Source organism: Hippocampus bargibanti, linkage group LG06 (assembly GCF_051943395.1).
Source record: "Hippocampus bargibanti isolate YZ-2025 linkage group LG06, ASM5194339v1, whole genome shotgun sequence".
NCBI lineage: Eukaryota > Metazoa > Chordata > Actinopteri > Syngnathiformes > Syngnathidae > Hippocampus > Hippocampus bargibanti.
In genome coordinates this window covers 13,849,983-13,862,501 of record NC_142739.1, presented here as the reverse complement: position 1 = coordinate 13,862,501, position 12,519 = coordinate 13,849,983, and the positions used below count along the sequence as shown (strand labels likewise).

Here is a 12,519-nt window from a genome sequence, read left to right as displayed (position 1 = left end):
TGGCCGGATTCACTTCAAAGTCTTCCAGTGCCCTCTAGTGGTGGCTGTACGCACAGAGATGCAACTAGAGCACATGTAGAAACAAACCAGTAAACGGCGACGCCACTCCGACTGGGTTGATTGGGGATATTCGGCGCGAGCTTCTACCCACGGCGAGTAGACAACACTCGAACGCAAATATCCCAGCGGTGCCTCCAAAATGTTGCGCTCTCCACTATAGTAAGGGAGATACGGTGTTGTGGGATCCAGAAAAAAAACACAAGACAAGCAATGTGATACGTCTTGACTCAACAGTGGTTTACTTCGAATGCCCCGATCTAATGCAAACGTACGCGCACAACAATTTCCGGTCCAACGATCTAAATCGGTCCGACACGAAACATGAACCGAAGCAGGCGTTCCATGTTTAAATAAACATTTTCGATATATATCATTTGTAAACCAATAGAACTACGCGAATGTAACCAAAATAGGAAATACGATAATTTACAACCTGTCACAGTTGCTATGTGTCTTGATCAAAATTCATCGGAACAGCTGTGACAGGAAATGAAACATGCCACCTGGAGAGATCAGGTTTCAATCCTGGGACAACTGGAGCAGTTTGAGCAGGAAGAGTGGGCCAAAATGCCTTGTGAGTGGCAAACATTTCTTAGAAAGTTCAAAAAAATGTTAATTGCATTCACTGCCTCAAATATGTATGCAATGAAACAACTCAAAATGTACCATAATTTTTGTCATGGCCTGGTTCGTGAGTTTGTTGTTGTTTTATAAGATTCCGCAATTTAAAAGCCAGAGGCGGGACTTTTGTCTGTACTGACAGAAAGCCCGTCAGTCCATCAATGACAGATGTCCATTTTAATGACTGTTGATGAATGAAGGACAAAGCAGTGAAGAAAACCCATTCAAAATAACACGACGGTCTGGGCGACTCATCATTATAGTTTTGTTTGGCCTGAAAAAATGATGGATGTCCCAAGTTAATTTTGATTTATTATGACTATTATAATTTTCTCTTTTAGTCTCATTTTCGGTCACTCACGGATGTCTACATGTATGGTTGTTGTTGACATATTGTTTATACCTAAACCTTCGCTATAAAACCGATCAGTTGTAGATGGAGGACAAAATGCACGCTCTGAAATGTAAACAATCAATCATTGGCTGTTAGTTGTGAAAACGAGAGAAGGCTTTATGGGTACCAATTTGCTTACAGCATTAAGATTTTCATTTGAAATACATCTTGTACATGATGAGCCCTTCAGGTATTCTTTTTTTCTCTCAATTGTTTTAAGTTAGACAACTTTGGGGCATTTAATAATAATAAAAAATAGATCTCTATAAATTATAGGGAATATCTGTACAACAACTACAATCTTCTTCAAATCACAAACTGCAAGATTAACCCACACTTTCTTCAGTGAACACCATTGTCTGTTACCAAGCAACCTCACCAAGCCTCAACAATCAGATTTGCCCACTTTTTCCATTCCCTCATCGCTGGTTGAGCTACCAAAGCAAACATCCAAAATGTAATACTCTTTTTATAGACCCAACGTACAGTAATTACAGGGAAAAGAGTGGATTATAGTGAATGTAAGGTAACAAAAAGCATTACTTCCTAGGCAAGGCCTCTAAAGAGTATAACAATCTTCTTTTGCCCCCAAATTGTGACTGACTATGTCTTCACATAATGCAACATTTCTTGTTCTTGTGGGTATGAGAATCTTTAAAGCGAAGTCGTTGCTTGGATCGATACTTCTCCAGGTAAGTTAGTTGTTTACTGTTGATGGCTCCACGTCGCTTCCTTTAACAAAAAAAAAAAAAAAAAAAAAAAGTTGAGATGGGAATTTAGTGATTTCAGATAAATTATAATTCCGGATGTAGGCATTATTTTGAAAGTTTTCAAATGTATTTACAGAGTAAAAAAATGAAGAATAGTTTTGTGCTTCGTTTAAACAAAAAAACTGCTTATTAGTAATGTTCTTACATCCCCAAAGAGCATGAGGTCCAGGTAGCCTCAATATTCTGACTGCAGATTTGAGGTTATAAACAAGTTGTTGTGATTGATCCCTATCACATTATTTCTCGGATCTAATTACTTAATTAAAAATATAGTTGGAATGTACTAACTGTCGGATAAGTTGAATAGCATCTTCATACTTCATTCCACTCTCAATCAAAGCCAGTGCAACCAGCACGGGAGCCCTGTACGGACATATAGACAAAAGCACAATTATAATACGTTTATATGATAAATAAACATTCTTTGTCAATGTCTAAGAACAGTGACACTTTGAACTCAAAGCCCATCCTCACATTTATGTTGTGCTCGTAGACCATTTTACACATTTTTTCTCAAGTTTATGCTACAATGTCCAAATCTGGCAAAACAGCGGCAGACAAAATCTTTAATGACTATGCCTTAAAGTTTGGGTTTCCCCTTTGGCTTCACCGTGACCAGGGTGGTGAATTCGAAAATCAACTTTTTGCAACAACTAAACTAAAGGAATACTGTGGGGTTGCAGGTTCAAGGACAACTCCCTACCACCCACAGGGAAATGGACAGGTTGAACGATTTAATCGAACACTGATCCAGATGTTAAAGACACTGACAGAGAAAAAAAGAGTAACTGGAAAGACTCACTAAACAATTTAGTTTATGCTTACAACTGTACCAAAAGTGAGGTGGCAGGGTTTTCACCTTTTTAGCTGTAAACTGTTGATTATTATAACTTAAACAGAATGGATGAAAAGAGTTCCAGTCTGTAAACAGTTCATTACTATAGTTTATATTTTGATGCAGTTTATAATACTGTGCGTAATTGTTTTGGGTATGTCGCCCAGCGCATTTATGTATTTACTAGTACATATGTTGGGGACAACATCTATTTTGAGGGGGAGTATGTGACATGTTTATTTAAACAAGGAACGCCTGCTTTGTTTAGTGTTTCGTGTCGGACCGATTTAAATTGTTGGACAGGAAGTTGTTGTGCGCACACGTTGGCATTCGAAGTAAACCACGGTTGAGTCAAGACGTACACCACCGTTTGTCTTGTGTTTTTTTTTTTCTGAATCCCACAACACCGTATCTCCCTTACCATAGTGGAGAGCGCGACATTTACAGTAAATTAAATTAATTTGTAGCAACATTTAGAAATGTCTGACAGTAATGTTGTAATCATATGTGTGCATTAGGTACTGTTCAAACTGAGTCTCATTTGAGGTCTAGCTCACCTTCCGAGGCCTGCCACACAGTGAACAGCCACACAGCACCCAGGTTCCTCCTGAAACTTCTTCTTGAGTAAACTCACCCAGTCATCAACTAGTATACTGGGGGGTGGGGCACCATCATCAAATGGCCAGTCCTAAATGAGAAGCAGTGAGAAACCTTCATATACTCGTACCAGTATACAGTATGTGTCCATGCCAATACTTAAAACTTGATTGCGATGACTTGTTTTCATGGGGACATTTTTGACTTGTGCATTCTTTATGTATTCGTTTATTTTTGATGACAACATCATATTGGCACAGACTGAAAAAGGGAGCACTGCCAGCAGTATGTGAAAGTGAATCAGTGAGAGGTGTACACTAGTCAGCAAGCGTGGGAGATGAAATTTTCTGATGTACCTAAAATATTGTGACTGGTGTATATGTGTTTACACAGGTTTGTCCTCACCACCACGGTAATGCCATCTTTCTCCAGTGGTGTTTTGTCATATGTAATGTCACACACTCGAACCACTGTTGTGACTCCGAATCGTTTTAGGTCCTGGAACACAATGATAGATCAATTTAGTCTTGCAACTTTATTTCCTCAGTAATATAGGAAAAAAAATCTTTGGATTTACTTAAATCACATACGTTTGTCGCACGTGATTATTATGTGTTAAACCGATATATATCGTCTGATCATGAGGGAGGAATTGCATCACTTGACCACTTTTTAACCATATGCAACAAAAAATATGTTGCCGTTTTTGGCATTGTTTGAAACAAAGAATGTTACCTCCGTGAAAGAGCCCAGGGTGCTGTCTGTTGGATTGTGTGTGATAAGAAAACGCATGTGGTTGTGGCACAGTTCCACAGGAGCTGGACGGTTCATGATGACCTGTTTGACTTTTTGCCCACAGTTGTCCAGGGAAGAGTTCTAACCATACATATCAAGTGAGATATAATTGAAGGCTGTCAGTGTCAGAAAGATTCCAGGACTGCTGTCACAAAAGAAATTTCAAGTACAAACAACACATTATTATTCAAGTGAAAGAATCATCCTACTATGTGTGTGTGTGTGTGTGTGTGTGTATGTGTGTGCGTGCGTGCGTCTGTCCGTGCATTGAGTTTTGGTTTTGCTGGCAATTAATCCCTATTTGAATCCTGTGACAAAGTCCACTATAATAGAAAAGCTCAACCAAACTGGGGAAAATTCCACTGTTGGACCTATAATGTAATGTCCTGCAGATGTTAACTATCATAGAATGATGTTTTTTTGGGTGGGGCGATTATTTCCGATAATGGCATTATATTTGTTCTCTCCCCCTCTCCCCCCTCCCTCCCTCCCCCTTGGAGGCCCCACTTGTTACCCCATTTTTTATGTGGGTATTGGACAGTGGTTATTGTTGCTGGCGGCGATGCCACTGTAGATGACTATGAAGCCTGATTCTTGAGCCACAGATCCTGCCGCATTCAGGACATGTGAGGCCCGGACCAGGCTGCCGGCCCTGTACTGGAGCAGCACAAAGGTGTCTGCTGGTGCCGCACGATCCTCCTCTGGGTGCGTTTGTCTTCAAGGTGCGTCACCCCTTCGTGGCATAAGGAACGCTAGAGTGGCCTGTTAGCTGCAGCAGACTCCAGATCGCTGGACTTGATGTTGCAGTTCTTTAGAGTCTGTTTAAGCTGGTCTTTGTATCGCAGCTTTGGACCACCAGGCTTCCTATTCGCTGACAGCGAAATTTATTCTACCTTTATTTAGGTCAAGCACAGTGGAACTTCCACTTAAATTTGAAACATGCAGAATTTTTAAGAAAAACGAAAAATGTGAAATGTGACAATACCAACCGAGTGTTACCTTGTACGGTGTCATACTGTCTAATCATGTTCCTGTATGCAAATAAGGGACATGAGATAACAAGAATGTGTTAACAGTTTGGAATGCAATTTAAAATGCCGCAATCACAGACGGAGGCCTTGCATGCCCCAACGTGTTTGCAGTAACTATTTTAGTTAGAGTGCTGATAAACAGACGGATGACATTGAAAGTTACATTGATCAACAAACAATTCACTTTGTTTCCAAACAATGAAATCAAGAATATAGCGTAGTGTTAAAAATGGTGCATACAGTAGTTATTTTTAAAAATGTGAACATCACATTGATGAAACCTCTTACCTTTATTTTCAGCTGTATTGCTGCTGAGACTTCAATGGGTGGTTGAATCGTTGGACGGTTGGGTGGATGTAAATGTTGAAATTTAAGAAAGATAATTTCCAAATGGAGGACAATATTTTACCCCATCAGTTTTACGTCGCCCACTAGGCAACAATGTGTTTTAAGATCACAAAACTGATATCAGTTCTTTGCAGTCCCTTATGCTCTGCAAGTGAAGGTCTTCCGGTCCTTCTCCACTTAAACTTGGAGGCCCCACTTGTTACCCCATCAGATGGCTTGTTTTTCCAGGCACAATTTTTTTTCAGACTTCACGGTCCCTCAACTGCATGGCTCAAATACATCATTGGTTGGGTCTACATGTGTTGGGCGTGGCAGTAGTCACCACTTTGGCGCACAAACGCCATCAACCAGTGGTTCTGTTGAGACAAAAATTAACAAAACATAACTGCAAAATTTGACAATGTCACTCCCACATACAAATCTTTCGTCACAAATAGGACAGTTATGGTCGAAATATTAATTTAGTAAGGACACTACATTATCGGATAAATTTGTGGCAATGTGATTGAATGTGAATCTCTTCCCTGATTCACGTGTGCAAGGACTCAACCAAACAGCCAGGGAAAGTCGAAAGGGTAATCTGAGTAATCTGTGATCACCTCTGGCAAACACACACACACACAAACACAAGTAGGGACAAGCACCCTGTCACATGGCAAATTACTCACATATTACTCAATAGACGACAGTGTCTGTTCCACAGCAGTGTCATCTATTCTAGGTTGTTGACCATCTATATTTAGTTATTATCCAGTGATTATTTCCTGTCAGTGTAGTTTACACTCACAGGCCATGAAGGACTCCTCATATTGTATCACACAATGTAATAATAACAACTTAAAATGTGTTTCAATAATTCTACGTTTTGATTGCTACTTTCAGAGAGAGATGAAGTGAACATTTGAAACAGTTCTGATAGGCCTGTATCGCACAAATGTTTCTAAAAAGAATGCGTATGTGAAATTGGGAGTCACAGTTTGGAATTGAAGCGGATTACGTGGAACAGGAGATGTGAGCCAATCCTTTTTGTCAATGGATGCTATAACTCTGTGGTTGCTTTGAATATTTAGCTTGTAGCTGACTTGTGCACATTTGCAGCATGACGTCCCTGATCCACTGGTAAAAAGGACACTTATCCTCTCCTTTCATCTATAACCGCGTCAGACAACAAAGAGGGCGCAGAAAAGTGCTTCAGATTGAATGACATTTGTCTGTCGTGTTGTGTCATATTATATTATTTTGTTCTTTGCAGTTTTTACTTCAATATGGCGCCGCGAGAGTGGCTGCCTTTCCATACTTTATATACATATTTTATACTGTATTATCTTTTTCTACTTCATAATATTCACAAGTTTCAAAACAACATCCCCATAAAATAAATGAGAACATTCACTGGTGAAACAAGATGTATATTAAACATTGAGTGTAATCTGTATTCCTGGATAAATTGATCAAAATACATGGTCGACTCTTCATTTGGTGAATCAGTTTTGGGGGTTCGACAGCCTCTACCATAAAATTCGAATAAGAAAGCCTTTAGTATGTAAATGTTCTACGACTTCTTTTTTCTTTCCTTTTCCTTTCATATCTTTGCTGCAGTGAATTGGGAATTTCTCTAATGTGAGACAAATATATGATATATCATACACTCAAACTATCTTCTTCTTTTCCTTTCGGCTTTTGCCTTCACATACACACATACTATATATAAATATATCAAAGTATATATATATATGCTTCGGACTATACCCTGACTCAAAAGTGTACTTCAGAGTTTTGAAAGCCACTGAGAAAGTGGAGTCCTCGTAGTGTTAAGCAGGCAACACAACGCAAACGTTGCATATATATATATATATATATATATATATATATATATATATATATATATATATATATATATATATATATATATATATATATAACGAACGTTCGAAGACGCGAAAAATTATGACACACAATGTTTGTTAAATCCTCTCGCAAATTGCCAAACGAACGTTCGTTTGGCAATTTGCATACTCTGCACCGACAGCCAATCAGAAGCATGCTTCGGACTACATCTTGACTCAAAAGTGTACTTCAGAGTTTTGAAACCCGCTGAGAAAGTGGAGTCAACGTGGCTCGTAGCGATTTGTTACCCACTTACTACGCCAAAAAGCAAATGGCACACGAGGGTGCAAAATGACGCAATCCCGGAAGATGACATAAATTTACGGGAAGCAGGGAAAATATCTCGGACCGGATACACTCGCGCATCGAAGGAAGAGTCCAGGTAGGGTGGCGAGTTGAGTCAATCATCCGGCATTGGCGAGGTGATCGCGAACCGTATAAATGCCCCGTGTCCGTGATTATAGAATTGACAGCAGGTAGAGAACGGCCGGGAGAGGCAGCTCCGCCCTCCCTCCCCCGCTGTCAACTCGCAAGTGACAGGAGCAAAGAGGTGGTTTCGGTGTTCGAAAAAAAAAAAAAAAAAAAAAAAAAATCGCTTTTCGAACAGGGTCCTGGAACGAATTATGGTCGAGAACCGAGGTACCACTGTATATATATCTATGACCACGATATCTTTTGTGTGTGTGTGTATATATATATATATATATACACACACATATATATATATACAGTAAAGTCTCGTTATATCGATATCGGATATATCGATAGTCCCGGTTATATCGATACTATTTCTATGCACGCACGGAGAAAATTACATGCAAACAGGGTCGGATATATCGATAGTCCCGGTTATAGCGATATTTTTTCAGACTCCCTTGAATATCGATATAACGAGACTTTACTGTATATAGTGGGACCTTGGCTTACGAACTTAATTGGTTCCCAGACAGAGTGTATAAGGTGAAAAGTGTGTATCCCAAAAATTAATTTCGCATAGGAAACCATTAAAATGAGAATAATCTGTTCCCAGGTCCCCATAAAACATAATTTTCTACTTTCAAATTTTCTAAGCCTTAAAATTACACAAAATATACCTTATTGTATGTATAATAAATGAGCTATAGTATTATGATTAAAGAAACTCGTCGCCTCGACGCGGCAAAATTGGCAATGGCGAAAGGGGAGTTCGCGACGATGGAGCGCTAGGGCATCGTGAGGCGTTCCAACAGCCCATGGTCCTCACCATTACACATGGTGCCCAAAAGTGATGATTCTTGGCTTCTATAACCACACATGACTGTTACCCCATTCCGCACATCCAAGACTTTTCCGCACGTTTGGCCGGCGCCTTGATTTTTTCTAAAGTTGATTTAGTTCGCGGTTATCACCAGGTGCCGGTACGGGCAGAGGATGTGCCGAAAACTGCGGTGATAACCCCATTTGGCTTTTTTGAATTTCTCCGCATGCCTTTTGGACTGAAGGGGGCAGCACAGACATTTCAAAGACTGATGGACTCAGTCTTGCGAGGCCTCGATTTTGTATTTGTCTATCTTGATGACATCCTTGTGTCCAGCCCTTCACCGGAGGAACACCTGTCGCACTTAACGAATGTTTTCAAGCGTCTTGATTCGCACGGCCTTATCGTTAAGCCTGTGAAGTGCCAATTTGGTCTGTCCGAGATCAATTTTTTGGGGCACCGCATTTCTCCACAGGGTGCCATCTCCTTACCTGCCAAAGTGCAGACAGTTGTGGATTTCCCCCGCTCGGCCACAGTTAAGGCTCTGCAGGAGTTTTTGGGCATGGTTAATTTTTACAACCGGTTCCTCCCTCACGCAGCCGACTGCTACAACCCCTCTACGGCGCCTTGAGAAAAAAGAAGGCTAATGACCCCGTCGAGTGGCCCCCGTAACGAGCACAGTCCTTTCAACGAGCCAAGGAAGCTCTCGCGGGTGCAACTCTTCTGGTCCACCCGATCTCAACCGCACAGGTGGCCTTGACTACTGATGCGTCTGATGTTGCCATAGGGGCTGTGGTCGAGCAGCTTGTGGAAAACGAATGGCAGCCCCTTGCATTTTTCAGTCGGAATCTGCAAGATAACGAACGCAAATATAGTGTTTTCGACAGAGAGTTGTTATCACTCTATCTTGCAACGCGCCATTTTCGTTTCCTCCTCGAGGTGCGCCGGTTCACCGCATATGTGCATCACAAACCAATAACATTCGCCATGTCGAAGGTTACTGAACCGTGGTCGGCCCGACAGCAACGACATTTAGCAGCCATTTCAGAATTTACGACAAACATTCGGCACTTGGCCGGCAAATGTAACCCTGTGGCCGATTGCTTGTCACACGCAATAGTGTGTCCGGTCCAGCTCGGGGTGGATTTTTCAGAGATGGCCACCGCCCAATCTGAGGATCCGGACATCCACGAACTCAAGACAGCAGGCACGGCTCTGAAGCTTGATGAGGTGGCACTGTGTGAAGGGGGTCCCGCTCTCGATGTGTCTACGGGTCGCACTCGTCACGTGGTTCCGCTGGAGTGGCATAGGCGAATTTTTGATTCTATTCATTCCCTCTCACATCCTGGCGTCAGGGCTACTACTTGGGACCAAGTTTGTCTGGCCTGGGTTACGAAAGGACGTCAGGAAGTGGGCAGCTGCATGCGTGGCATGTCAGCACGCCAAAGTCCACAGGCACACCCAGGCAAATCTTTTCCGATTCCGGCCAGGAGATTTGACCACGTCCATGTGGGATGGAGGGTCGGGCCCCGCCCTCCTTCGCAGGGTTGCACACATCTCCTCACTATGGTCGATCGGACCACTAGGTAGCCGGAAACAGTCCCCCTGTTCTCCACGACCTCGGCAGAGATAGCCCGCGCATTTCTGTCGTCCTGGGTCGCACGTTTCTGGATTGCACCTCCTGGATCTGAAGTCGGGGAAGGCGACGCAGGAAAAAACGAGCCGGACGCGCTCAGAAGAGCTGGTAGGAGGTGAGCCGCTCTGGGAAGTGCACACGTCTGCCGCTCCGGGTCGTTCGGCCACACCGAGAGGAAAGGCACGAAGAAGGTCGATCACCGGACATGGGGGGGCGTTGTTGGTGGGGTGGCCGATGTCGATGTTCGGGAACACGGCAACATGTGCTCTACGACTGCCGGTTTGAGTCGGTCGATGGAGACTATCCTCGCGGCCGTTGATTTGAATCCGGAACGTCTTCTCACCGCGGGAGAGGATGGGATACGGGCGATCGTAAGGGGGCTGGAGGGGCTTGCGCACCCGATCACACCGCAGGAAGGCATGCGTACATGTTAGGAGTGCTGGATCCACGTGCGTCGGTTGGTGCGATGTTCGCGGCGGCCGGGGCCGCAGAGCCAGCGCAAACTGCCGCAGGCGGGTGAGAAGATCATTGACGTCGACAGTCGTAGGGTCGGTCGGGTTGAGCAGCTCACCAGGCAGGCGTAAACTGGCGCCGTATACCAGCTCCGCTGGAGTCAAGTTGATGTCGGGCTTTAGCGTGGAGCGGATGTCCAGCAACACCAGAGGCAGGTTAAGATCAAAGCCACGGTGCGCACCGGTGATGCCACACACCTTCTTTCACCACTGCGTCCCCAAAATATTTGTTCCGTCTGCTCTTAGGTCAGCCCGGTTTGTCTTTGTGCGTCACAATGCCCACCGCTCTCCCCTCCGGCCGCCGTACGATGGCCCATTTAGAGTGCTCGAACACGTTGAAAAGAGTTTTGTGCTCGATATGGGTTGGTGAAGGGACAGCAATAGACAGACTCAAACTGGCTCATTTAGTTGCAGGCGAGGACGTTTGCTGGCCCAGGGCCCAGGTCCCTACGTCGCGGGGTGTAGTTCCCCCACTCAGGTCTCACCCGGATCACCTTCCCGAATGACTTCACCTTCACCACCGAACGACGAACTGCATAGTCGTTGTGGCAGGCTGGTCAAGCCCCCTGCAAATTTTCACCTTAACCTTCCTTCTGAGTGTGGGGGGGGGGGGGGGGGGGGGCTGTGTGGCGGGCACTACGACCAGGCATCTCACCCAGCAGGTGCACGGGAGGGGGCGGGTTTATTTCATCTCATTTTCCATACTGTTGCTGGAGCCTATCTCAGCATTCAGGGACACCCTGAATTGGTTGCCAGCCAATCGCAGGGGCGGGTTTATGTTAGATATATTTCACTGCATTTTCTTTTTGAGATAGATCCACTTGTTAGCCGTTGGAATAAACACGTCTCCACATTCAGTCGTGTGTACTCTTTCCTCAACGGCTACAACGCTACAATATCGCAGACGTTGCGGCTCGTCTGTTCGTAAAACCCCTTTGACACCGAATACACACGGGCGTACAGTATTTATATCCACGTGCATGCGTGACGCATTAGCTTCGAGATGGCAACAACCTGCAAAGTTAAGTATCCGTCTCGGGAGGTCAGCGACAACAGAGTATCTGGTGAGAATTTCCCTTACCGCTTTAATTGCTCCGTGTCATCTCACCCGAGAGACGTTACACGCGTGGTTCTCGCTACAACGTCCAGCAGAAAACGGTGGTGGTCTTAGCAGTTTTGTTCAACCACCTGTAGCTCCTTCCAGAATGACGCTGAGCTGCCTCTGCCTCCCCGAGAAAAGAAGCGAAACGCGCCGCACAACTCCAACGTGCTAGCTTGGCAGTATGTAGTATAGTAAGCGAGGATATACGGTGAGCCGGTGTAATCAGGCTGAGCAGCCATCTGACCCTGACAGTCCTGTCACCGCCAGAACACTCGACAGTTAATGCTCTTAGAGGGAGAAGAGGCTCACTCCTCCCCTCGCCGCCTCCTCCCCATCCACTTCGCCCCTTTCTTCCCTCCCTTTCATTTCCTTTCCGTTCCTTCCCTTCCCTTCTCTTCTCTTCCACCTTGCAGGTACTGTACTTGGTTAGCCATTCTGACAATAGTGTGGTTCCGTATTCCAAAAAGAACCGTTGATTAATAAATGCTAACTAATAATTCTTCAACAGTTGGAAGTAATCTGCAGAAAATATACAATGAAAATAAACCTTGCTCTCCTAGGTTGTGCCTCCTCAGGTTTTGTTCCTCCTTCTAAAAATAGACAGCACTTCGAGCTGCCAGACAGGTTAGACAAGTCAAACCTTTGAATGCACTATTTGGCATTAACTATCACCAGAGAAGGGTTGCTTGTTGTT

The 12,519-nt window shown here is 43.9% G+C and overlaps 1 protein-coding gene across 4 annotated transcripts; it reads right to left on the bottom strand.

Moving 5' to 3' along the window:
* Nucleotides 1-273: 273 nt before the first annotated feature.
* LOC148896569 (protein tyrosine phosphatase type IVA 3-like) lies at nucleotides 274-12,131 on the bottom strand. Of its 4 annotated transcripts, XM_088998464.1 has the most exons (9): nucleotides 11,805-12,131; nucleotides 9,067-9,424; nucleotides 5,392-5,807; nucleotides 5,072-5,103; nucleotides 4,013-4,153; nucleotides 3,683-3,775; nucleotides 3,238-3,368; nucleotides 2,134-2,208; nucleotides 274-1,807 (listed from the first exon to the last, which is right to left on the bottom strand). In XM_088998464.1, the coding sequence occupies exons 4-9, from the start codon at nucleotides 5,084-5,086 to the stop codon at nucleotides 1,687-1,689; spliced, it is 576 nt and encodes a 191-aa protein (XP_088854590.1). In that variant the 5' UTR covers nucleotides 5,087-5,103; nucleotides 5,392-5,807; nucleotides 9,067-9,424; nucleotides 11,805-12,131; the 3' UTR covers nucleotides 274-1,686. The 4 variants fall into 4 exon arrangements, with proteins under 4 accessions (XP_088854590.1, XP_088854589.1, XP_088854592.1 ...); XM_088998463.1 differs by lacking the exon at nucleotides 9,067-9,424; XM_088998466.1 differs by lacking the exons at nucleotides 5,072-5,103; nucleotides 9,067-9,424 and having other exon boundaries at nucleotides 4,013-4,214; nucleotides 11,805-12,130.
* Nucleotides 12,132-12,519: the final 388 nt, after the last annotated feature.

Bases quoted from the DNA above. Each gene is read 5' to 3' on its own strand.
- LOC148896569 (XM_088998464.1), bottom strand. The intron at 3,369-3,682 runs GTGAGGACAAAC...CTTCTCATTTAG, and splicing joins AAGATGGCATTACCGTGGTG to GACTGGCCATTTGATGATGG. The intron at 2,209-3,237 runs GTGAGCTAGACC...ATGTCCGTACAG, and splicing joins TGTGTGGCAGGCCTCGGAAG to GGCTCCCGTGCTGGTTGCAC.